Source organism: Castor canadensis, chromosome 10, assembly GCF_047511655.1.
Source record: "Castor canadensis chromosome 10, mCasCan1.hap1v2, whole genome shotgun sequence".
NCBI classification, from domain to species: Eukaryota; Metazoa; Chordata; class Mammalia; order Rodentia; family Castoridae; genus Castor; species Castor canadensis.
The window spans coordinates 116246511-116272051 of NC_133395.1; the positions used below are offsets into that span (position 1 = coordinate 116246511).

General features: G+C 38.1%; 2 protein-coding genes and 1 pseudogene across 2 annotated transcripts in view; 2 read left to right on the plus strand and 1 right to left on the minus strand.

Annotated features, from left to right (window-relative positions):
• Positions 1-14161, plus strand: Pde12 (phosphodiesterase 12). The gene is made up of 3 exons (XM_020158804.2): positions 1-2370; positions 3437-3515; positions 3916-14161. Exons 1-3 carry the CDS (start codon positions 1063-1065, stop codon positions 4356-4358), a joined length of 1830 nt encoding a protein of 609 aa, XP_020014393.1. The 5' UTR covers positions 1-1062; the 3' UTR covers positions 4359-14161.
• Positions 13841-25541, minus strand: part of Arf4 (ARF GTPase 4) — an 18157-nt gene continuing 6456 nt past the window's right edge. The window contains exons 3-7 of the mRNA XM_020158805.2: positions 22740-22820; positions 22355-22464; positions 18486-18557; positions 16715-16840; positions 13841-14781 (exon numbers count right to left, since the gene is read on the minus strand). Coding sequence (XP_020014394.1) covers positions 14695-14781; positions 16715-16840; positions 18486-18557; positions 22355-22464; positions 22740-22820 — 476 coding nt within the window. The 3' untranslated portion in view covers positions 13841-14694. The remainder of the gene's footprint in view (positions 14782-16714; positions 16841-18485; positions 18558-22354; positions 22465-22739; positions 22821-25541) is intronic.
• On the plus strand, positions 24389-24495 carry LOC141413248 (U6atac minor spliceosomal RNA; annotated as a pseudogene).

Sequence of the window (25541 nt, forward strand, 5' to 3'; positions counted from 1 at the left end):
TGCCAGAAAATAACTTCCTCCCCCACCAGGTAGCACTGCAGGACGGTATGATCCCACGGGCAGGAACCAGAGGTCTCGGAGCGTCTGCCTTGTGGCTGTAGTGGGCCTGGAGCCTCCAGAGGACAAAAGGGGGAGAGGGGAGAGAACAAGAAAGCAGGAAAATGGGAGAGCAGAGTCAGTGCCAAGGTACACCCAACCCAAGTCCTGGCACCAAAATGTTAGGAAAATTGACCTCTGGCAAAGAAAGCTCAGGAGAAAAGTCTCACCTCCAAGAGCAAGGTTTAATGACAGACTTGAGCTGCCCAGCTGGCCAGGGAAAGATGGAGCAGCACTGACTCTGGGCTAGCCGTGGCTTTTATAAAAGAGGGAGCTTGAGGAAGTTAGAGCATTGCAGTTTCCTTTAAGGGTGGAGCTGCCATTGCGGGTGGAGGTGTCTGGGGGAGGCTCCATTGCTCAAGAAGTGAAGTCTGAGGATGAAATGGCCGCTGATTCAGAAAATGGCGACATTATTGCTCTATCAGGCCATACTATAAAGAGAAAATGAGCAACGTTTTCCCAGGCTCGGAGAGAAACTTGCAATCCGGGCGGAGCTCTCTACGCCCTCGCTCAGGCCAGCCCAGGTTGGCACGAAGAGAACACCCGCAGCTAGACTCACTGCGAGGCGCCGCTGTTCCTTCCGGAAATGGAGCACGTGACCTCATCCAGCCACTTCCGGCTTGGTGAGCCTTCCCTCAGGCCGCACTTTCAACAAAAACCATGGGGCCTGGTATTTCTCTCGGTACCGCTATACTTCCTTTGCACTTTTATCGCTTTAACCATGGTTGAGTATAAAAATTAAGGTGCTAGGATTTAGAGATAAGCATGCCTATGGGAAGAAGGAGCAGTTAAACGGGCCTGGCGAAAGTGCGCCGCGGGAAGCACCGCGCGCCTTCTCCTCGCCAACCGGAAGTTGCCCAGTCTGAATGGGTCCTGAAGCCGGTGACTGTGGTTCCTCTGTTTCCACTTAACACCGGGCGGCTCCTTGGCGGCGTGGTCTTGTCAGCCTCTGGACCGCCAGATTTCATGTGGAGGCTCCCAGGCGCCCGTGCCGCACTTCGTGGGGTCCGGAAGGCGGTGAAACAGCGCAGCCGGGCCGACGCGGCAACTGACGCGGCGGTGGGCGCGATGGAGCGCGCTGTCGTGCGCTGTGTGCCCTCGGAGCCCAAGCTGAGCCTGTCGTTTGCTTTGGCTGACGGCAGCCACAAAAACATGCAGCGCGACCAGAGCGAGCCGCTGGGTCGGGCGCTCAGCCGGATCGCCACCAACGCCCTCAAAGGCCATGCTAAGGCGGCTGCCGCCAAGAAGAGCAGGAAGAACCGACCGAACCCGAGCGGCGCTGCGGCCTGCGCGGGGACCGGGCCGGATCCGGCTGCGGCCTGCGAGCCCGTGGTGAAGCTGTACTACCGGGAGGAGGCAGTGGCCGACGATGTGCTCAACGTGGACGCCTGGCAGGACGGCGCCGTGCTGCAGATCGGCGATGTCAAGTACAAGGTGGAGCGTAACCCGCCCGCCTTCACCGAGCTGCTGTTGCCGCGCTATATCATGGCCGGCTTCCCCGTGTGCCCCAAGCTCAGCCTGGAATTTGGGGATCCCGCCGGCTCGCTTTTCCGCTGGTACAAGGAATCCAAGCCCGGAGCGGCGGAGTCCGAGGACAGTGGCCCTTCGTCCTTGTCTCGCTCCTCTCCCCCTTCTGCTTGGACAGAGGCGGGTGTAGAAGAGCGTGTCTACACCCCGTCCAATGCTGATGTCGGGCTAAGGCTCAAGCTTCATTGCACGCCCGGCAACGGGCAGCGCTTCGGGCCCAGCCGGGAGTTGGAAAGTGTGTGTCCGGTGGAAGCCGGGCCTGGCACCTGCACGTTTGACCATCGGCATCTCTACACCAAGAAGGTGACGGAGGATGCGCTCATCCGCACGGTGTCCTACAATGTCCTGGCGGACACCTACGCCCAGACCGACTTCTCCCGGACGGTCCTGTACCCGTACTGTGCCCCCTACGCCCTGGAGCTGGACTACCGCCAGAACCTGATCCAGAAGGAGCTCGCGGGCTACAACGCCGACCTCATCTGCCTGCAGGAGGTGGATCGCGCCGTGTTCACCGATAGCCTGGTCCCCGCGCTCGACGCCTTCGGGCTGCAGGGCGTCTTTCGGATCAAACAACACGAAGGCCTCGCCACTTTCTACCGGAGGTCCAAGTTCAGCCTGCTCAGCCAGCATGACATTTCCTTCCAGGAAGCCCTCGAGTCTGACCCACTTCACAAAGGTCTACTGGAGAAACTTGCCTCGTACCCACTGGCACAGGAGAGGGTGCTGCAGAGGTCCTCCGTCCTTCAGGTGAAGGCTTCACGTCCTCGCCTTGTTTAGGGACCTGGAAGGCGGGAGGTGGGGTGGCGGCGGGGGTTGGGATCTAAATGAATCTGCCCGGGGTTTGATGGTAAGACTTGTTCATGCGTCTCCCTCCCGTAAGGTTTTCGGTTCCATCCACTCACTCAGCACGCGATTGTTGAGGTCCCTGTGTGTGCCTACCACGCTGCAGGTTGCTTTGAGCAAGACCAGCGGACTCGCTTAGTGCCACCGTCTAGGGACAGAGACACATGGTAGATACAAGAAGAACAGCAGTAGCTACTATTCTTCACTATTTGTCGAGCACTATTATGACACATTTTAAAGTTCTTAAAGTGAAAGTGCCAGTTTATGACGTGCTTCCTAACTAGTAGCTAGTACGTTCTTATCACTGGGATATTTCATCTTGACAGTAATCCCTGTGTTCCCATTTTTATAGATGTTATTCTTCCTATTTTATAGATGAGGAGATGGTCAAATATCCTTATCCAGGAGCCAGGATTCTAAGCCAGTCGATTATAACATCACTGGCAGAATGTGAACTGCTATTTAGCTTAAAACTACCTTTATTTTAAAAAATGCGTTCATTGTATGGCCACAGCTTTTAAGTAATTGATTTTGTTCAAAGTAAGATGACTACCCTTTATTTTTCTTGAGCACCTACTGTGTTTTGTGCTCTTCTGTGGAAGCTCTTTAATTGAATACACATCTCTCATGAAGTGATATTTACCATTATGAAACTGGCTTGGAAAAGTTTCTTTCCCCAGGGTGCAGTAATGTTACAGTATTCATACACAGGTCTGCAGGGTTCCAAAGACTACCCTTACTGTTTGAAAACAGTCTCCAATCTTAATGTTGTCATCAAAATGTGTTATTTTCATAGTGGCTTTACATGTTAGCCAGTTCTTTAAATGTTACACTGAATCCTATTCTCGTAAATCCTAAAACATGTATCCACAAGGATATGGAATAAAATATCAGTTCGCCATATAGTCTTAGGTGAAAAACATTCACAAAAGTGGCAGACATCAACTAAATTCTTGGCACTTTATTTTAGGTTTCAGTTCTTCAGTCTATAAAGGACTCTTCTAAAAAGATATGTGTTGCTAATACCCATCTCTACTGGCATCCAAAAGGTAGGTTTTAATTTGGTTTCACAAGTAAGTTAAACTTATGACTTAAGGTTGCTAAAATTGTTTTATACAAATGCATTTTTTCAGTTACTATTTACTTTATGTTTTGAGACAGGGTCTTACTGTTATAGCCTAGTCTGGCCTGGAGCTTATGATCCTCCTGCATTGGTTTCCCAAGTGCTGTGATTATAGAGGCACCACCATACCTGGCCCTAAACAAATACATTTCTTAAATGTTACCCAGCTACTGTAGGCATCTTAAACATAGTGACTTAAGACTGCTAAAGGTGTTTTACACCAATTTATATCTTGAATATCATCCAGACACCATAGTTTATGACTTTTTTTTTTAATGACAACTTTAAAAGATACTTACTTTTTTTTTTTTTTTTTTAATTTGTAGGTGGGTACATTCGACTCATTCAAATGGCAGTAGCCTTGGCTCACATTAGACATGTCTCGTGTGACCTGTATCCTGGCATACCAGTTATATTTTGTGGGGACTTTAATAGTACTCCATCAACAGGAATGTATCATTTTGTCATCAATGGCAACATTCCAGAGGATCATGAAGACTGGGCTTCCAATGGGGAAGAGGAAAGATGCAACATGTCTCTCACACATTTCTTCAAACTCAAAAGTGCTTGTGGTGAACCTGCTTACACAAATTATGTTGGTGGCTTTCATGGATGTCTAGATTACATTTTTATTGACTTAAATGCTTTAGAGGTTGAACAGGTGATTCCATTACCTAGTCATGAAGAAGTTACCACCCACCAGGCCTTACCTAGTGTTTCCCATCCCTCTGATCACATAGCCCTTGTATGTGATTTAAAATGGAAATAGATTTCTGTTTAATGGAATTTTGAGTCTGAAAAGGAAGTTAGTTACTTTTCAGGAAATTTAATATGAATCAAAGCTTATATGTAATCTTCGAAGAGGACATCTAGACACTACAGTAAAACTGTTCATTCCCTACTAGTTATGTTCCAGATGTGTTTGTTACAAGACTGTTCATAATATTTGCATCACAGTTTCTCTACCTTTTTAAATTTTCCTATACTTGGAGGAAAAACAAATATATTTAGGACTAGCAAGAAGAAAATTGAATTCTTGTGTACATTTTATAAGTGGATTTTTTTTAAGCTGGTAAGAATTTTTTACATACCATTTGATCTTAAAATTTTCCTTTCATAACACATTTCACATTAAATTATGTTCATATAATTGGGGGTGTGGAATTGTACAGGCTAAGGTGAGAGAACCAAGTTAAGACAAATGGAAGGAATAACATTAAGGCCTACCTCTACCTCAATTTGGTTAGCAATTTATTACAACTTCAGAGCTTTAACAAAAGATTAAAATGTACCATCACCAGTTGTTATTGCTTCTCTTTTATTTTTACCAACAAGGTTTTTTCACTCTTTTTTGTATTTTACTTTTTTATTGCACATAATTTATATTTTTATTGATACTGCAGGTCCTTTAAATTTTTAGAATGTAAGCACAATTTAGTATTCAAGGTGAGTGGCAACACAATCAACTCGATCCTGTTGTCTTTAATCACTCTTGCTCATGAAAAATGTTCATAAATCAGCAGGGTATTTGACCATACGATGTTGGAAATTGTAGTGCAATAATACATTACTTTATGAGAAATGGCCTACTGATCGAGGCATAAAGCTTTGGATGAACCACTGAGCATTTCTATGCTAGAAACAGTTTCAAAGTCATCAGTTTTTATAAATAGGAAGAAGGGATCGTGGGAATCTTGATCATATCTTAAATAAGAAACTTCTTTTTATAGACCTGAAGATTATAGCCTGAGTTACAGAACAATGCTGTGTATATGATTTACATATTGCAAAAACGTTTATGAAGCCAACCTCTTTAAAATTTGATATTACAAGCAGCTGTATTAATTGGTGTCCAGAAGGATAACCAAGTATTACTAACTAATTTGTCACCATACCTTGTATTTAGCTGCTGCTTTTTTGATGTTCAGGGTAACTAGTATTATCTCATATTTCTCCATTTAATGTTTAGCTCACTTGTTAAAAGCCTCCTCAGTACAAGAGGGGTTGATTTTCCAACCATGAAAGCCCTTGTTTCAAATTCTTTAATCTCTGAACCCAATACCATAAAAACTATTCTCTTTTGAAAATGCGTCTGTGCTTTTGTAGCGCTCTGTCACATGGATTGGCAGCACTTAGTTTAGTAACTTTGAGAATTAAAAGGTTTTACCTGCACTTGAAACCTTGAAGTATTAAAGGGAAAGGCTAAGTTTCTTGGGATCTTGTTTAGAAAAAGCTACAAAAGAAAAAAATGATACTACCAAGTTGTGTCTTCCTAAATATCTTTTTTTTTTGGTAGGAGGGGACCAACTCAAGGCATGCCAGGTACTTCACTACTGAGTGACTGCCATAGACCCCTAAATACCACTTTTAAGAGGATTTTAACCATTGTTTATGAATACGTAGAGAGAACCAGAATCTGATTCTTTTGTAAAGTTTTTTTGTTTTTCTTTTTTGGGTATTATTTTCAGTGCTGGAGATTGAACCCAGGGTTTTGAGCAAGCTAAGCATATGCTCTAATACTAACTTATATCACTAGCCCTTTTTTTCTTCCTTTCTAAAATTTGGTTTTAGACTACTTTCAAACAGATACATTGACAGAGCAAGTAACTTGGCAAAAAGGAAAAAAATTACAACATGAGATTACCTCTGCCCATGGAAAAAAGAATGCAGATCCTATATTACCACCATGGCTGGCTAGCCTGAACTGTGGTCAGAAGAACTCTAAGCACTTACCGAACATTTCATGCCTTAAATCCTTAAATTTGATATTTCCTGACTAAACATATAATCAGATTATATGCAGGTATTTCAGGATATTTTGATAATGGAATGTTATTTTGAAGTGCTATATATTCTAGTCAAATCTCCAAAGGTAGAGAACTCTAAGAAAATTACATAAATACTATTCTAAAATTTCCTTATGAATTAGGATAAAGAAATGCTTAACATTGTCTGTGACTGGATTTTTCCATTGCATTTGGAATTTTTAGTACACGTAATTTTAGTAAATATGGGAAGTGTAACAACTTTTTGTGGTAAGCCAGATTTTACAGTATAAAGAATTCTTACTGAAGTTATTAATTTATATAATTATTTATTATAATTTCATATTAATCATAAATGATTTAAGAACATTTTTCAACATGTCTGTTAAAATCAACTCTTACACAGTTGCCTCTACAGCAGAAGTACACTGATAGTTTTAATTTGTTAACAAAAACTAATTTCTGGCTACAATGTTTTTAAAAATTCTGAGTACTAAAATCAGTTGTTTAATTTTCCAAGAATTTCACTGAGTGGTGATTGGTGAGTAAGGACTGATCTCATCAAAATGTATTGATTTCATATTGCAGATCCCTAAGGAACAAAGGTCAGAAGAATAGTATGGGAAGATCTCCCTGGAGGAAACTGACATCTTTAGATCTCATTCTCTAACTGAAATACAGGCAAAGTTCCCTTTGAGACAAATCCAAAATCCACATATAATGAAAGATTCATATAACTCATTGGGGAAAGTCTTTCCTCTGTAAATGGCCAATACTAAACACAATTCAAAAACATGTAAATGTTTTGAAAAGTTTAGTATTTTGCTCAAGACGGTACTCAAAGGAAACTAGATTTCATTTTGGAAACAATTTTAAGAGATTTAACTGATAAGGTAAATTCTGTGGTCTCACTTTGTAAGAAAGCAGGTGCATTTTTTATATTGAGGTATTAGGGTGATTTTTTAGCACTAACTTCAGGATAACAATACTACATTTTAAAATGATAACAAAACATTGAGAAAACTCCCCTAAGATTAATCGTAATGTGTACAATTCAGTTGCATTTAGTACATTTGCAATGTTGTACAGTCATCTAGTTCTGTAACATTTTCTTCTAAAAGAAAGCCTGTACCCATGAAACAGCCCCATTCCCTCTTCCCCTCAGCTCCTGGCAACTACTAATCTGCTTTCTGCCCTGGATCTATCTATTTTCAATATTTCATATGAATGAAATCCATGTATGACCTGCCATGGATTTCTTATTAACTCGGTATGTTTTCAAGATCCAGTGTTCTTATCATGTGTATCAGTACTTCATCCCTTGTTATGGCTGAATGTTCCACTACACGAATACTACATTGTGCTTATCTAGATGGACATTTGAATTGTTTCCATCTTTTGGATATTGTGACTTGTTCTGCTATGAACACTTGCGTAGAAATTTTTGGTTTGAACATCTGTTTTCAGTTCTTTGGGGTTATAAGTGTTAGTGGTTCATGGGGTCATTCTCTAGTTTTTGTTTTCCACAATGGCTGCACCACTTTACATCTCTTCAGTGTTGCTTAAGGTTTCCATTTTCTCCCATTCCCACCAACCTAATTTCCATTTTTTTGAAATACTCATCTTTATGCATATGAAGTGATATGCTATATCAATGCATTTTTACCTTTTTTAGTTGAATTAATGTCATTACAGTCATGAATGAGATTATTCAGAATGGTTTACCCAACTGTTTCCAGAGCCCCCTTGGGCAAGGCCCACTGATTTTCATAAGTGATTAGTCTTATTGCTTCTTTGAAGAGAACTGGAAATACAAAAGTTCCCAAATGCCAAAGTCCTAAGAGTGAACTTGTTTATAAGTAACCAGCTTTTTTTTTTTTTTTTTCCTGTGGGTACCGGGGTTTGAACTCAGGGCCTACATTTTGAGCCACTACACCAGCCCTTTTTTGTGATGGGTTTTTTAGAGATAGGGTCTCTCTAAGTATTTGCCCAGTTGGCTTCGAACCAAGACCCTCCTGATTTCTGCCTCCTTGAGTAGCCAGGATTCCAGGTATGAGCCACCAGCACGCAGCACTAACTGTCTTTTAAATGGTTAATAATGTTCTACTTTAAATCCCAGTTTAGGTACACAGAGTAGCAGATGGCAAGAATGCCTAAATATTAATTCCTAAAAAAGAGATGACCGTGGCTGACTATAATTTAGCAAATTACAATGTGTAATCATAAAAGATCAAACTGCCTATTAAAAATCAGTTTTTGAAAACCCTAAATCCAAGATAAGCTCTTAAAATAAGTTACAAAAAATTGAGCTAATAACATTTTTAAAAAACTTTTTTTTAATTTGGGGGACGGTACTGGGGTTTGAACTCAGGCTGGATAGGTGCTCCATTGCTTGAGCCACACCTCCAGTTCTAAAATGTTTAAATGGGGGAGAAAAAGAAAACCTGCCAGTTGGCCACCTTTAGTGTATTGAATCATGTAGCCAGAGGCTAAAATTTGAATACATGATCATCTGAAACATACCAAGCCTATCAGTTTAGCTTATTGAGGCTTTCCTTTATACAACCAACTGCCAGTTGGATTCATTGTGCTAGGATATTAAACTGAGTTATCAAAAGTCCATGTTCATGTCACTTTTTACTCAATTTTAAACCTCCCTGAAAAACTTCACCTAAAAACAAAGTAAATCATGTCCATCTTCTATTCTATGTGTTGATTCTATGTCAAAGCTTTCACCCAACAGCCCATTGTGCCTGTAACTCTGATGATGTCATCATGGAGTTGGACAGTATCCCTGGTCTAGTTCACCCTGTTTATGTTCTCACATTGAAGTTAGCTCAGCAGAGAATCCAACAGGTTTTAGTTGGCTGTTTTATATTAGAGGAATAGGTACTTTTAAAAGAATTTCTCAAACATAGCATTCATTTTCCCTGTGGAATAGTTTGGAGATAGAATTACTTAGAACATGTCTAGTTGACAAGGCCTGGCCCCCACGAGAAACCCTACACTTATGAGCAGTCAGTCACTCCCATTCTCCCTTGCTCCTGGCAACCGTGTAACACTTTATCTCTATGGATGTCTACTTTGGACATTCATTATAAATGGAATCAAATATGTAGGGTTTTATATAGAGGGGATTCACAGTGACAAGTCCAATTAGGCTTGTGTAGTTTGTACATTGGCTAGATCACATACATCATCTCTCCCCTATCACTGCCTTCTCTAAGGTTTGCCCAGGTTGTAGTATTTCTCAGTATTTGATTCATTTTTTATGATGAATATTCCATTGTGTGGATATACCACATTTTATTTATCCTTTTGTCAGCTGATATTTGAGTTGCTTTTTATGACTAATGCTGCTATAAACATTTGTGTACAAGTTTTGGAGTGGGTGTTTCCATTTCTCTTGGGCACATATATGGAATTATCAGGTCACACAGGAACTGTAAGTATTACTGAAATCAGTTGTACAATTTCACGTTCCTACCAGCAGTGCTACATGAGGGTTCTAATTTCTCCACTTCCTCATCAACACATTATTACCTCTTTGATTATAGGTATCCTAGTGTGGAGCAGCATCTCATTGTTCTAATTTACATTTCCCTGATGAGGATACATTGCAAGACTCCCACTGGATGCCTGAAACAACAGCACCAACAGATAGGGTTTTTTTGTTTAAAGACGCAGTGTTATGTTTAATTGTAAGTTTAACTTGCAAATTAAGCATATGAGATAAATAATAAAACAGAAAAATTACAACATACTAAAATATAAAAGTTGCTTAAAACTTAAAATTGTTTCTGAAATTTTCCACTTAATATTTTTGAAACACGGTGAAACTCAACTAGTGAAACCATGGAAAGCAAAACCCTGGATGTGGAAAACTATTGTACCTCCCTGTGAGTTGAGTGGCAGTGAGTCCAGCCTAAAAAAGAACCACTGTAACCAGGCAGATCAGTTCCTTAGAGCCAGGTGTCTCCTGCAGAAAGGCAGGCCTGAGTTTTACAGTACCAAGTTCTTACATGCCCAGTGAAACTGAATGCAGCTGGGGACATGGCTCAAGTGCAAGACCATGAGTTCAAACCCCAGCATGAAAAACTGAATGCATACCAATTATAGTAGTGTAATAATCACTGACAAAAGGGTGCTGGTGCCTATAATCCAAGCTACTAAGAAGGCAGAGAAGCCAGCCCAGGCAAACAGCTTACAAGACCCTATCTCAAAAATACTCAACATACAGCAAATTTGATACATTGTAAGAATCTTTGTAAATACTTTAGTGTGCCCCCACCCAGTACAACAATAAAAAAACAACACAAAATAGGGCTGGTCAAGTGGCTCAAGTGGTAGAGTACCTGCCTAGCAAGTGTAAGGCCCTGGGTTCAAATCCCAGCATCAACAACAACAAAGTCATGAAGGAACCTAACTATTGTCCTTTACTACATAAATGACCTAGAATCCATTCACTCGTTAGTACGTTGATTTTGGTTTTATTCCAGAGTCTAGATAATTGCTTTTGCTATTGATTTCTCATAGTCTTTCTTATAATTTAGCCACTTAAAAACCTTATATGAAGTCGGGTGCTGATGACTCTTGCCTGTAATCCTAGCTACATGGGAGGCTGAGATCAGGATGATTGTGATTTGAGGCCAGCCCAGGCAAACAGTTCAAGAGACTCCATCTCCAAAATAACCCGTGCAAAATGGACTGAAGGTGTGGCTCAAGTGGTAGAGCTCCTGCTTTGCAGTAAAGCCCTGAGTTCAAACCCCAGCCCCACCAAAAATTTCCACTATGGGTAGTGGAAATAATTATAAGTGAGGGGTTGGGGGATAATTTGCCTAAAAGTATCATACCACGGTTAACAAAAGCAGCCAATAACCTTCCATAGTGGTAGCTTAAGTTAGGCATCTGAATACACTGCTATGTATATACTAGAATATATAAAAAATGATTAAAAAGTAAAATTTAGAGCTAACGCCTAATCTTTATTTTTACATTAATGTAGACTTTAAAAATGTTTAGATTGTCTTAACATTAAAAACTACTATTTCACTCCAAACATTTTCCTAAACCTAAACTGGTTATACAAACGTTCTCTGTTAAGAGTTTTTGGCACGCCATCACTATTCCAAGACTAACTCTGTGGATCCCTGGGAAAGGTAACATGCCAGTAGCGGGTTATTTCCTATCAAATTTACAGAACTGAACCTTTTGAGTAGGTCATCAGTCAGACTAGAGCTGCTTACCTAATTCTCCCTATTATCAGATCTTTTCACAACACACTATAACATACGCCATTTGTTCATATTAATTCTATCAAAGTTAGTTAGTATTTACATTTAGTGAAGCATCCAGCATGCCACTTTGAAGCACTTGTTTTCAGTAAGTCACTTTCAAAGTGAAACTTCAAAAATTCCACATTTTGGAGAATTTGATCCCATAAGTGACTAGAAAGTACTAATTATAATTCTGTAAATGAGATACTGATACTCTCAAGACTGAGGTAATATATTTCACTTATGTTTTATTTTCAAGTGTGTACGGTAAAGGGGGAAAATGAAATCTTTAACAAAATATCAAGCTACTGCATCACAGAAAAGCAGCTGGTAAGCTACACAAAAGACAATGGGGAGTATTACTGACCAAAAAAATGAATGCTTGCTGGATACAGATACACTGTCTTCAAATCTGAGGCTGCTACTAAGCCTCTAAGAGAATCACAATTCCTCTTCAGTTTCTCTAGGATTAACATAGTTGACAGTCATCTGACACAGTACTTAGTGTCTGGTATGATCAACTGTTTACATAATAAGGGAGGGTCACTGAGACCTCTTATTGACTGACAATAGTTTAACATTTGAGTGAACAATAAGCACAATAATTTACTGAGCACTTCAGCAAACTAGGACAATGATAAGTGATACTGTTTACATGAAGCAAGGAAAGGCATTCTAGGGTCACCTATCTATGCTTTTCCCCAAACCATTTAATCATTTCTATTTTGAAATAAAATTTCTCGATGTGATTTTTTAATACTATGAGGACTGAAGAAAAATTAAATTCCAGAGGTAAAAACATTCCAGGTTACCAAGTAAGTCAATAGGCAATCTTGCAAATCTTTAACAAGGCAATTATAATTCCTTAGAAGGTGATTTCCACTGGTCCTAAGAACTGCCTTATATACATGAATTAGGTTATATAGATTGTCTACTCTTTTTTAAATTATATATAGATACATATATATATATCTATAATTTTTTTTTGGCGGCACTGGGGTTTGAACTCAGGGCTTCATGCTTGCTAGGCAGGCTCTCTACCACTTGAGCCACTCCACCAGCCCAATTATTAGGATATATTTGTTGTACAGGGGGGATTCATTATGACAATTCTGATATCCTTACATTGTACATTAATTAGATCACCCTGACCACGTCCCCCCCCCCCACTTAAGCAATTGCAAGAGGTTTCACTGTTCTAGTTCATGTGTATATGAAGTCCACCAACCATATTCCCTCACCTTCATCTCCTCCATTCCCCTTCCCCCTCCCACAAGTACCCCCACACTGTACTTATTTTACAGTCCTTTCATTTTTAATTCCGAAGTCAGCTTTCAAAGGGATTTCTTGATGTATCCCCTCTGTGAGTATACTTTACTTTGGTCAGTTCAACCTCTTCCATTGCTCTCCCTTTCTCTCCCCCCTTTCCTTCACCCCCCCATTGTTCAACAGCCTTACTCCTCCTCCATAGAGCCCATGAAAAGTACCTTTCATTTAACTGGATTAATTTTTTTTAAACTGGATTAATTTTTAAAGTTAATACGATTCTACAATTCTAATACTGAACTTTGTGACATTTAAAATCTATTTATACCTCATAAAAATACTATATATTTTAGTTTAATCCAACAAGAAATGAGGCCACTCTTCTGTGGACAGATGGGAGAAATTATGCAACTAGGAAAGTTACAATCGCATCAAGTGACATGGACTAATTGAACATACTTTATCCTAGCAACCTGTTTTTTTTTCCTCTTTGGCAGCATTAGGATTTGAACTCAGGGCCTCACACAAGTGAGAGTGAGAGTGGCTCTACCACTTGAGCCACTCTGCCAGCACTTTTTTGTGTTGGGTATTTTCAAGGTAGGGTCTAGAGGACTATTTGCCTGGGCAGTCTCAATCCTCGATCTCCTGATCTCTGCCTCCTGAGTAGCAAAGATTATAGGCGTGAACCACCAGCACCTGGCTTAATCTGATTTTTGAAATTTATAGCATTAAATGGGGTTTTATAAGAGAAAACAAATTCTGATGTTGCAACCCATTCTTATGTACATGATAACCCATGATACCTACTTCCATCTTAAACAATTAGTAAACTCAGTAGAATGTTATTATGGATCACAGTATGTAAAATACTATAAAGCAACTTTGCTATATAAGAAGATCCACTTCAGATACCAAAGGACTCAAAAAGAACATACACACGATGATATATTTTATCATTTTATTAGGAATAGTTCCAAATGGTTATGAAGAAAACTTATTCATTGTGTTTGATGAGATTTTCAAAAACTCTTAATGAAGATATGTTCACCAATAAACAATAAAACATCAGCAGAACTATCATATATTGGGCAGAGAGTCAGGCTGATACCAAAAGCAACATGCAACATAAAAAGATAACAATATAAAGGAAGACAATCTGCTGAGGGTTAAAAACCATCTCAATACGAACTCTTTGCAACCAGCACACTTAACTACCAAATCTAAACCACATCAAGGTAAGCTTGGCCGATGGAAGCCAGGAGTAATGGTGGGAAAAAGAAGTTCCTCAGTGCAAGAAAACTGAATAGTGTTTTGGAGCATTTCCCTGGTTGGTCCAAGCAGTATTAGAAAAAATTTTTGGCAAGGGATAGAAATAAATACAAATGGAATGCTACACTTTTAAATCAGCAGACTGTCCCAGGAATGATATTGGTGTTGATAAAGTAGCAAGGGGATAACTCTGAAACATTATTTGTTGTGGGCTCAAAAACATTCAAAACTGATTCATTTAAAAGTGTCACAACAGCGGTGTCCAGGAGCTTAGGCTTAAGGGAACTATAATTAAGAGGATACTTTTTTTCCCAAGGAGAATTTCTTTAAAACCAAGCATATTGCTAAATAGCAACATGATACTTGGTAAACAATAATTGGCAACAAAACAAGTTTTAAACGCTGTAATATTCTGCCCAAACCAGTCCCAGATACTGTTTAATAACCAAGATGCAAACTAATTTTGTTGTAACAAGCCTAGACCAATTCTATCAAACATGTCCTTGGTTAGATAGATATCCAGTTTCATTTAGCGTTTTGAAAGCTCATTTGACAGCCAGTCGAGTCCCTCATACAGGCCAGTTCCTTGTGTAGCACAAGTGGCTTGGACATACCACTGTGAAGAAAGGACAAGAAAATGCTTGATTAGCGAGATAATATATAACCACAGAGTTAAAACTTAATTAATAAAAAAAAGTTATTTCCCTACAAATGCCCAAGGGTACTGCTGAGTCAGCAGTTACCATAAATGTATAGGAAAAAAGGAAACTTAAAATCACAGGAATAAATTAAAGGAAATATGTTAGCTTACTACATCTCACAAAGGATCAGTTTTACACTTAATGGTCTCAGTAATTAAAAAGATAACTAAAAATTATCTACCCTTTAGAAATGTTCTCATCATCTCTTACTTCTCACAACCCTCTTCACATATTTAAAGTGCTATCTACCTGTTCAGATTTAGTCAACTTTCTGCCATTCAATCTGAGTAGAGTCAAGGGGAAATCACAAACTACCCACCTATCTTATAATACTCTTACTCCCCATAAAACTAGAAGAAACAATTTTGTTTTCAGTGCTGGGGATTGAACCCAGGCCTCACACATGCTAGGCAAGCAAGTACTCTCCTACTGAGCAATACTCCCAGCCCAGAAGGGACAAATTTCTGACACAGTAGAGCTTGCTGATATTTTAGGGTCAATATTTTCAGATAATTTCACTAACTTTGGACTCAAACATTCCAAAAAGTGCCATCTTTTTTACATCACGATGACTCCTATCTCCATGAATTATATGAAATGCATCAAGAAAAAAACACCAAGAACACAATTTAATTACATTTACCAGGTGTGCTTATTCTTTTTTTCAGTTGGCCAGTTTTATTTTGCCTTATATTAAAAACATTAACATTGTAAGGCCAATGCAGGAATACCATGTTATTTGAATACTAAACACTCCAATAATGTAGAAGATGGGAAAAGCATGAATAAATAGGATGGAAAACGTGTCATTAGATTATTTTGGAAAATAAACTAAACTAAAATTCTGAGAATAATGAAACCTGTTAAAAATTGCTAAAAGGCAGGGGTGAGGGGCATGGGAAAGAGTAGAGGTGGTGAATTTGATCAGAGTACATTATGTGTATCAATGAAACTCCTTGTGCAATTCATATACACTAATAAAAACAAGAGAGGGCTAGTGGAATGCTCAAGTGGCAAAGCACCTGCCCAGCAAGCATGAGTCCCTGAGTTCAAACCCCAATACCACCAAAAAAAGAAAAAAACAGAAAAGAATACTTTATCTTATTTAAATCAGCCTGGGAAAGCTCAAACAGGCCATACAACAGTGTTTGCCTTGTTGACAAGTTAATATAAAACTGGTATAAGACATGTTTGTGATATCATCTTTACATATAAAATAGTGTTGTACATTTTGCCAATACCTGAAATACTGATCTAAAATAAGGTACCTGATAGTAGATACAGTATTTCTTATCATTTCAATGTTCAAAATTTTTTAATATCATCATTAGGTCCCTCCACAAGCTATTGATGTTAACAGCAAACAAATTATGCTAACCAGTATTAGCTAAATAATACACAGCTGCTAAATACTGAGCACTTCCTAAGAAAACCAAATTATAAAATATTTGCTGTAGAGGTATATAAATAATACAAAACTAAAATTAAGAACACTGGTAATTTTTACACATTCAATTCTACATAGTTTTCCGTATCTTTATCAATACTAAAGATTAACCAAATTAAGTAAAAATATTTGTCTTTGGATTCTTAAAGGATATGTTAAAAGTTAGAAAATGAATGAAGTATCAATATACATTAAAGCAAAATTTAAAAAGCTTTGAAATAAAATCTGAAAAAGGCTGATTTTTGTATAAGAAAGACTTTATTACCATATTTTTTATAAATGATGTGATCATTATCTGTTCAAGGGAGGTAATTATTAAATGTCTAAGCTGATTATTAGCTTAAGTAATTATGACAGTAACTCTAATAGTTGAAGGCTAATAGCAACCTCAGAGTACTTACTGTCCTGTTACGAAGAGACTGAAGACCTAGTTTATCTGTCATTTCACTGATGGCCATAGCATTTGGCAAATCCTGTTTGTTCGCAAAGAGCAGCAGCACTGCATCCTGCAGCTCATCTTCCAGAAGCTGGAAATAAAGGTTGAAGTGTTAACTACCAAAGTGAAACACAATGTTTCAATTTGTGTAAAATATACACAATATTTTACCTGCTCAAAATAGGTCTTCCTGTTATTCAACATTAAATAATTATTAACCATCAAACCAAATTTCTCTGTATAAATTTCAGGTAGACTTTCAACTTAAATCTAATATCCTTCAGTTTTTTAAATCCATAGCGAATAATTATTTGCCTTCAAATAAAGCAAAACTGTCTTTGTTGTTTTGGTTTCTTGAGGTAGGGTCTCACTATGCAGCCAAGCTGGCCTCCAATGCAAAATCCTTCTTGCCCCGCCTAGAGTGCTAGGATTACAGGTGTGCACCAAACTGTTTTTCAAATTAATCATCCTACACTCCATTAAGGTACACCACACTTAATTATCCTTCATTATCCACCCAGGGTCAGGACAAGAAATACATATTGGAATAAAGTATTTAAGGCATCATCTTATGGTACTTGGTAGCAAAAGTATTTAAATGATGATTCTTTTTTGGACTTTTATACTTTCCAGCCAGCTGGAAATAAAAATTTTTTAAAAAGTAAAAGTTGGTATTATTTTACTTATAAGGCAAAAACCCACCAGTGACTGACTTACAAATATGATCAATGAATAAAAAGTTATGATTTCATTTCAGTAAATATGTGGCTACAAGTTTGAAACCACAACAAGGTTCCTGAACAATTTTTTCTCACTTCAGGATTTTTTTTTGGGGTGTACTGGGTTGGAACTCAGGGCCTCACGCTTGTTACATAGGCGCTCTACCTCTTGAGATGCTCCACCAGTCCTTTTTTGAGCATTTTCAAGAATAGGATTTCGTGAACTACTTGCTGGGCTGGCTTTGAACTGTGAGCCTCCTTTCTGCTTCCTGAGTAGCTAGCATTACAGGTGTGAGCCACTAGTGAAAGGTCCACTTGAGGATTTTTAACAATATGAATACATAAAAACATATTATATGGCAAGGCCAAAATGCCGCTGATTACCAAATCACTACTACTTTCAGACAGAATTCTCTCACTTTTTTTTTTTTTTGGTAGTACTGGTGTTTGAACTCAAGGCTTCATGCTTGGTAGGCCAGTACTCTATCACTTGAGCCACATTTTCAGCCCTGGACAGAATCCTTTATCATGATTGCTATTACAAAACATTTTTGAAGTAATTACAGGCACAGCATAGAGAAAATAGAACCCAATGACCTTGGGAACAAGGTATATAAACCAGGTCCCAAGTAAAAACTTAAAAATTATACATTTTGTATTTGTAAACTATAAATAAGAATTGGACTCTATATCCTTAACCAGAGTTATGCTACCAAAATCAGCCATGGAACACTCTAAAAACAAAGAACAACTTCTCGATTTACAACTTTTTTAAAGCTCTGTAGGGAGCTAGGGGCACTGCACATTGGTAAATCGTAGGCTTAGCAAGCCTGAGGCCTGGCACCAATTAAGTAAGTAAATAATAGCTCTCCACAGGAAATTTTTATAGGCATTCTTAAGAAGCTGTAAGTAGTTTCTCAAGCTTCTTTCTACTTCTATAAAGAATACTCAGAAATAATAATAATAATACCCAGAAAAGCTTATCTTGAAAATAATACACTTAAAGTACATTCTTACCATTTTCTGCAGCACGTCTGCTCCTTCCTGAATTCGTTCACGGTCATTGCTGTCTACCACAAAAATAAGACCCTAGGGAAAAATTTTGTTCAATAAATTACAACAGTTAAAATTAAAGGACACACTAAATATGAGTATCAAGGATTAGACACTGGTTAGAAAATGTCTCCTTATTCATCATGTTGAGTGAGAGAAACCTATCTCAAAAAAACCAAATATTGCATGTTCCACGTATTTGTGGAACCTAGACCTGGAATGATACGATAGTAATAGAGAAAAGAATGAGACATAAATGTAAGGGGTCTGCCTCAGGCAGGGGATCAGTGGGAAGGGAAAGGAAGGAAGGATACTGAGGGGTGAAGAAGATGGAGGTACGCCATACAGACAGACAGACAGATATGAAGCCAACATGATAAAATCAACCAAACACTTTGAAAAAGGAGGGGAATATAATGGAGGCGTGAACTTGTTTAAAGCACACTGTACACATGTATGGAATCATCACAGTGAATCCCCTATTATTAACATATGCTAATTCAAAAGTAAAATAAACAAGATAATGTCTCTTTATTTAAAACAAAATTCAGGGTTCTAATACTGAAGACTGATTTCAGCACTATATGATTTTAACTTGATAATTGTTTCAATGCTTTAGTGGGAGGGAGTGTTAATTTGATTAAAGGACCACATATACAGGCCTGAAGTATCAAGGCAAAACACTCCTGGACTATTAATATATACTTAAAAAAAAAAAAAGAAAGGCAGGAGAATAAATAGGTCTTTACCAGGGTTAAGTACCAGTGGGAGGTGGGGGAGCACAAGGAAAGGGCAAATATGGTGTATTTTGTATTCATATGTGAAAATAGAAGAATGAAACCTGTTAAAATTGTTCTAAGAAGGGAGAAAGAGGGAGACTGATGGAGTGGGTAAATCTAACTAAGATATATTGTAAGCACATATGTAAATATCACAATGTATCCACAGTACAACTATTACATGCTAATAAAATTTTTTAAAAATCTTAGTCATAACCAATGATTACTTTTCTCAATTAGGCTAGCAATAATATACTTTACCCCATTTCTTGACCAGTGGGAGGTCATGCACAGGTAAATTATAAGTAGTAAAACATCCACAAAGACAAAAGGAAAAATAAACTAAGGTTCTTCAAGAATCATGAACTTACTAAGTAAATTCAGTAAAAGACATGCACAAAGTATAAAAAGAAAAGGAGGAAGAGGATGCACTTCAATAGTTTTTATAAGCTTCATCACAGAAAGAAAACACAGCCTAGGTCCAGAATGCACCTGCCAACTCTAAATCAGACAACAAGACCTAAGCAAAGTATCTTATGAAGTTTAAGGTTCACTTGACCAAGTAAGAAACTCTTAAGAAAAAGGAAGGAAAGAGATGGCGGAGTGTCTAAAGTGGTAGAGCAGCTGCCTATCAAGCATGAGGCCCCGAGTTCAAACTCCAGTACCACCAAAAAAAAAAAAAAAGAGGAAGGAGTAGCAAATTTTAAAGATACTATAAATATTAGAATTCTGTACTACAAAAAAATAGAACTGGGATACAATAAGTGAATTAAGACTTTCCTAAAACTTTCAAATAGAAGAGTGTAAAATTCTCAACTAGAAAAGCAGGAACATACTAATGTCACAGATTTATTAAAAATCTATTCCTATTAACTAAAGTGATCGATTAAATAGTGTTCTTCCCACAACCCTGACCCCAAAACTATTTTTGACCCCTCTCATCTTTTACTTATATAACTATACTAACTCTGGCAGACAAAGGAATGTTTTATTCACTCCTGACCAGAATCACTATCAGGACTCACTGTGGGAATTAACACTTAATCTTCAATCACTAAATAAGTACTTTACACCAAATCTAACTTCCCTTCACAGACACATTCCTTAATTAAAAGTCTACAACTTTCTTCAAAACCATCTAGGAGGTTGGGCATATTAGAGGTGAGTACAGATCAAACAATACTGATAATATCTTAGTAATTACAGTTGCATAATATATACATGGGGGTTTATTGTGTTAGTCTCTATTTCTATAATAACATTTTTTAAGTCATATACTCCTGTATCAAAATATCTTTCCTAAACAAAGCCAAGTTGAGGAACACAAACATTCTCATTTTCAAATAAAAAGCATACCACTTATTTAACAAGGCCTACTACTTACACCAGGTTTGTTCCAGGCACTCAACTAGGATATTCACTACAACCTGGTAGCATTGTACCTCAGTTGTACGCAATGTTCCACATGTTAAAGAAATGCATAACTTTGCAAATCCTAAGCATATATATCAAGTATTTAATATCACACTTTAAGGATGAGGATGATGTTAAACATCCTACAAATATAAGAGAGCCCTCTCCACAGCCCAAAAATGTCAATAGGGCTGCTGTTGTAAGATCCCAAACAAGATACATCAGCACTAAAAAACTTGCCAGTACCTTAGCCATGCCCTACTAAATCGATGTTATTTTTAACAAATGCCAGTGAGTCATATGCACATTAACACTTGAGAAACACTAATGGTATTGGACTCGCATGCCCAGAGATTTGATTCAAGGGGTCTTGGGCTATGCTTGGAGTACTGATTTTGAAAGCTCCACAGGGGATTCGAACATGCAGCCAAATTTGAGGACGCCTAATCTATGGGCTCTCTCAGGTATCTTTCATTCCTGAAGTGTCTATTCTATGAGTTCACACAGCAGAGTCACCAATGACATAAACACTTCACTGGGCTAAATGAAGGTCTATCACTCACTGCCTTGCATACATTATAAACTACTATGAGAAAGTTACACTACATTTTACTTTCTAAAATTAAGATTAAAACCAAAAGAACTATTGATGGCATATTCACTTTTATTTTTGGTGGTAGTAGGGTTTGTTTGAACTCAGGGCCTCAGGCTTTTAGGCAAGCCTAGCTGAGCCATGCCCACAGCCCTTTTATGCTTTAGTTATTTTTCAAGTAAGGTCTTAAATTTTGGCCTGGGCTCAGCCTCAGACCAGGATCCTACCTATCTAGGCCTATCACAGGTATGTGCCACCAGGCCCAGCTTATTGACTGACATGGGATCTTACTAGCATTTTGCCCAGGCTGGCCTCAAACTACTGTCCTCCTGATCTCCTCCTCCCAAGTAGCTAGGATTACAGGCGTGAGCCACCACACCTGGCCCTAATTTGTTTTTGTTAAAACAGATTCTCATGGCGTATATCAGATTAGCCTCAAATTTGTCAACCTCTTGCCTCTGCCTCCTGAATATTGGGATTTCAGGCATGTGCCACAACATCTAGTGTTACCTAATTCATTCTTTTTTTTTTCTTTTATTATTCATATGTGCATACAAAGCTTGGGTCATTTCACCCCCCTGCCCCCACCCCCTCCCTTACCACCCACTCCACCCCCTCCCTCTCCCCTCCACACCCTCAATACCCAGCAGAAACTATTTTGCCCTTATTTCTAATTTTGTTGTAGAGAGACTATAAGCAATAATAGGAAGGAACAAGGGTTTTTGCTGGTTGAGATAATGATAGCTATACAGGGAGTTGACTCACATTGATTTCCTGTGCGTGGGTGTTACCTTCTAGGTTAATTCTTTTTGATTCATTCTTGAGAGCCCATCAATACCCACCCCACCCCCATCTTCCAAAATCTTACTGGAATGGCTATTTACTTCTTCCTTACTTGGTAATTTAGCTTTCGAAGGCATGAGTGACAGTCCACTAAAGAATACAAATGAGAGGTGACAAGAAGAACACAAATTCATATAGTAAACACTAATGCCCATATTAATACTAGATATTAATATAAAATCCAGAGCATGAAACCCATTCCTTACCTGGGTATTCTGGAAGTAATGCCTCCAGAGAGGCCTAATTTTATCTTGACCACCAACATCCCATACTGTGAAACAAATGTTCTTATATTCTACTGTTTCCACATTAAAACCTACAAGAAAAAAAAAATGACTACTGTTAACAATGAATCATCATTAAGAAAATAAAACCCCTTTATTTGGAATAGTTTTTTCTTTTTTAGTTTTACTAACATAATCAGCAGCTTACAAAGCATCATTATGAAAATAATCCCTTTATTGTGGAATTCTCATGGATAGTTTTTTTGTTTTTAGTCTTACTAAGATAATTGGCAAGCTTAGCAAAAACCCAGATTCTAACTGTTCAAGTTTTTCATCATGATATAAAGTCATCTGTAAATTTTCTTACCAATGGTGGGAATGGTGGTAACTATCTCCCCTAACTTCAGTTTGTAAAGAATGGTCGTCTTGCCAGCAGCATCCAATCCAACTAGAAGAAGAAATTATAGATTTAAAATCTGCACCAAAAGCATGCAAAATATGACAATAATTTATAATTTCAAAGTAAAAGTTGACTGCTCGAGGCACAAGTATGAGTTAGAAATTAGCTTCCAATTCCTAAAGGTAGCATTACCTACATGAAGCTTCCATTTTCATTCTAGATCTAGAAACTGCATATAGTAGTGGGGGGAAAAAACAGAAAAAAAAAAAAAAAGTATCCGGTTGACTCTGAGTGCTTCTTTTCTTTTTTGTTTTTGGTGGTGCTGGGAATCAAACCCAGAACCTTGCTCATGCTAGACAAACTCTCTTAACACTCAGCTATATCCTTATCCCTATGTCACTTTAGGACACAGAACTGAGAGAAATTAGCCATACTACAAAAGGATTAGATCAGATAATCTAAGCTTTCTCCCAACTCAAGTTCAACTCTATGAAGCACTACTATTTTTAAAAACACAAATTAGAAGGTGAATCAGAGCACACATAAGAGCAAATGAATCCTAAATTTAATTTTCCTTTTATTTACACAGAATAACTTTTTTTTTTTTTTTTGTAGTTTTGGGGTTTGAACTCAGGGCCTCACGCTTGCTAAATAGGTACTCTACCACTTGAGCCACTCTACCAGCCCCAGAGCAGCGTATTTTGAGTAAAAGGTCTTGATGCAAAGAAGAAAACATACGTAACTATGTCCTATTCCCCTTGTAATGATAATACATGAAGACTAATTCTCCCACGATCTAAATCCACTGCAATATCAAATACACAGAAAAAGAGATCAAAGTCTGGTTGGTCTGTTCTATAAAAATGACCCTATCCTATTCTTCTCCATTGTAAGTAAAATGTCCTAATTCTTAAATTGACTTGAAGCAGATTTAAGTAGAGAGGAATATGCTTGTTTGTGGCGGGGGGGGGGGGGGGATCTATATTAGTAGAGGAGAAGCCTCTTTGTTACAGTGACAGTGAACAACAAGTGAAATGTTCTTAAGTATGAATCTCAATACCTGAATATTCTATACTGACTGCTAAATCCCTCATAAATGAAAGATCAGCATCTAACAGCCTCATCAAATGTATCATTTTTCTAGAATAGATATTTAAAATCAATAAAACTGAGTTATTGATTTAGACAAGGGCACCTTAATATTATGCTAAAGTATGACTGAACCAAAAACCTTACCTAGTTTACATTCCTGTTCAAGTCAGTTTAACTTTTATCAGTTAGTGCAAAAGAGAAGTGACAGCTACAGAACTTCATACTCCTTCCACCTACACAACAATCATTTACACCCTGTACTCTACAAAGGGTAGCTGTAAGATCTCTCTGGAGAAGACAGACACCGATGGCTCACGCCTGGAATCTTATCTACTCAGGAGGCAAAGATCAGGAGGGTTACGGTTTAAAGCCAGTCCAAGTAAATAGTTCATGAGACCCTATCTCAAAAGAACCCATGACAAAAAAAAGGGTTGGTGGAGTGGCTCAAGCGGTAGAGTGCCTGCCTAGCAAGTGTGAGGCCCTGAGTTCAGCCCCACACACATAAAAAAAAGATCTCTCTGGAGGTGCTGCATGAGAGAAGGTTAGCACTCTCCTTGACAAGGACATGTAAATATACTATCGGTTTAAAAAAAAAAAAAAGTCACTCTAGAGACTCTTCTTATTCCTTTTACTCTCTAACCAAACCTTGTTCCCTACTTCTTTATACTGGGATAAAGATTGTGCTCTTTCCAAAATAATATAGCATGCACTAGTCAGAGTAGCCAGTCTCCCCTAGGCCCTAATTCATGGGCATAATAAGAAAAAACAGGTGGTATAGGTCAGTGGTGGAGTGCTCCAAGCGCTGGGTTCAATCCCCAGTACTGAAGGGAAAAAAAAAAAAAAGACTACTTTCTGGGAATGTGGCTCAACCAAATTCAAACCCAGTATCAAGAAAAAGAAAGAAACAAAAAGAAAAACTGATACACAAGATGTTTTGTTTTTAGAATGTAGAACAGTATCAAAAAGATCATAAAACATAACTTGAAAAAATATACAAAGTAGCTACTTTGGTAAAATACAGAAAACAAAAGGAAGGGAGTAAGAAGTAACCCGATCTTTAAATTTTTCAACAAAGCTGTCTTTTTAGTGTATAAGAACTTTTTGGGGTGATTTTGATAAAATTTTTAAGTACATCAGAATTCACTGTGAAATCAAAATATCAATAACCCAAGCCAGAATTGAAACTGAGATGCTGATTAGGAAAGCAAAACCACTTGAGTGGGGTTTATTTATTTTTTTATTTTTTTGAGACTCCACCGTTCCTCACTGGAGGTTCAACTGGTGGAGCTCTTACCACCACTTAAAGTTTTACATCTGCTTATATACCATTGAGATGCACCCCAGTCCTTTTATGTGTATTTAAGTTTCTTCTAATTGTCTATTGTGAGAATTTTTTAAATCAATGAGCATGTATTACTTTCCTTTTAAAAAAAAAAGAAAAAAGTCCAAGTAGATTTCTTTTAATAAAATGCTGGGGTGGAAGATAACCACAAGATGATTTGAGGATATCTCCTTTTCTATATGTACATTCATGTATCAACACAAACAATTTTCTTAGACTCATACAATGATAAGACTTTTGCTTTGTTATAGCGGGAAAGGAAGTATTTTGAAGAGTATTAAATAAACTGGGTCTTTGCTTCTTTAAAAAAATGTTGGGCTGGTTACATTTCCCAA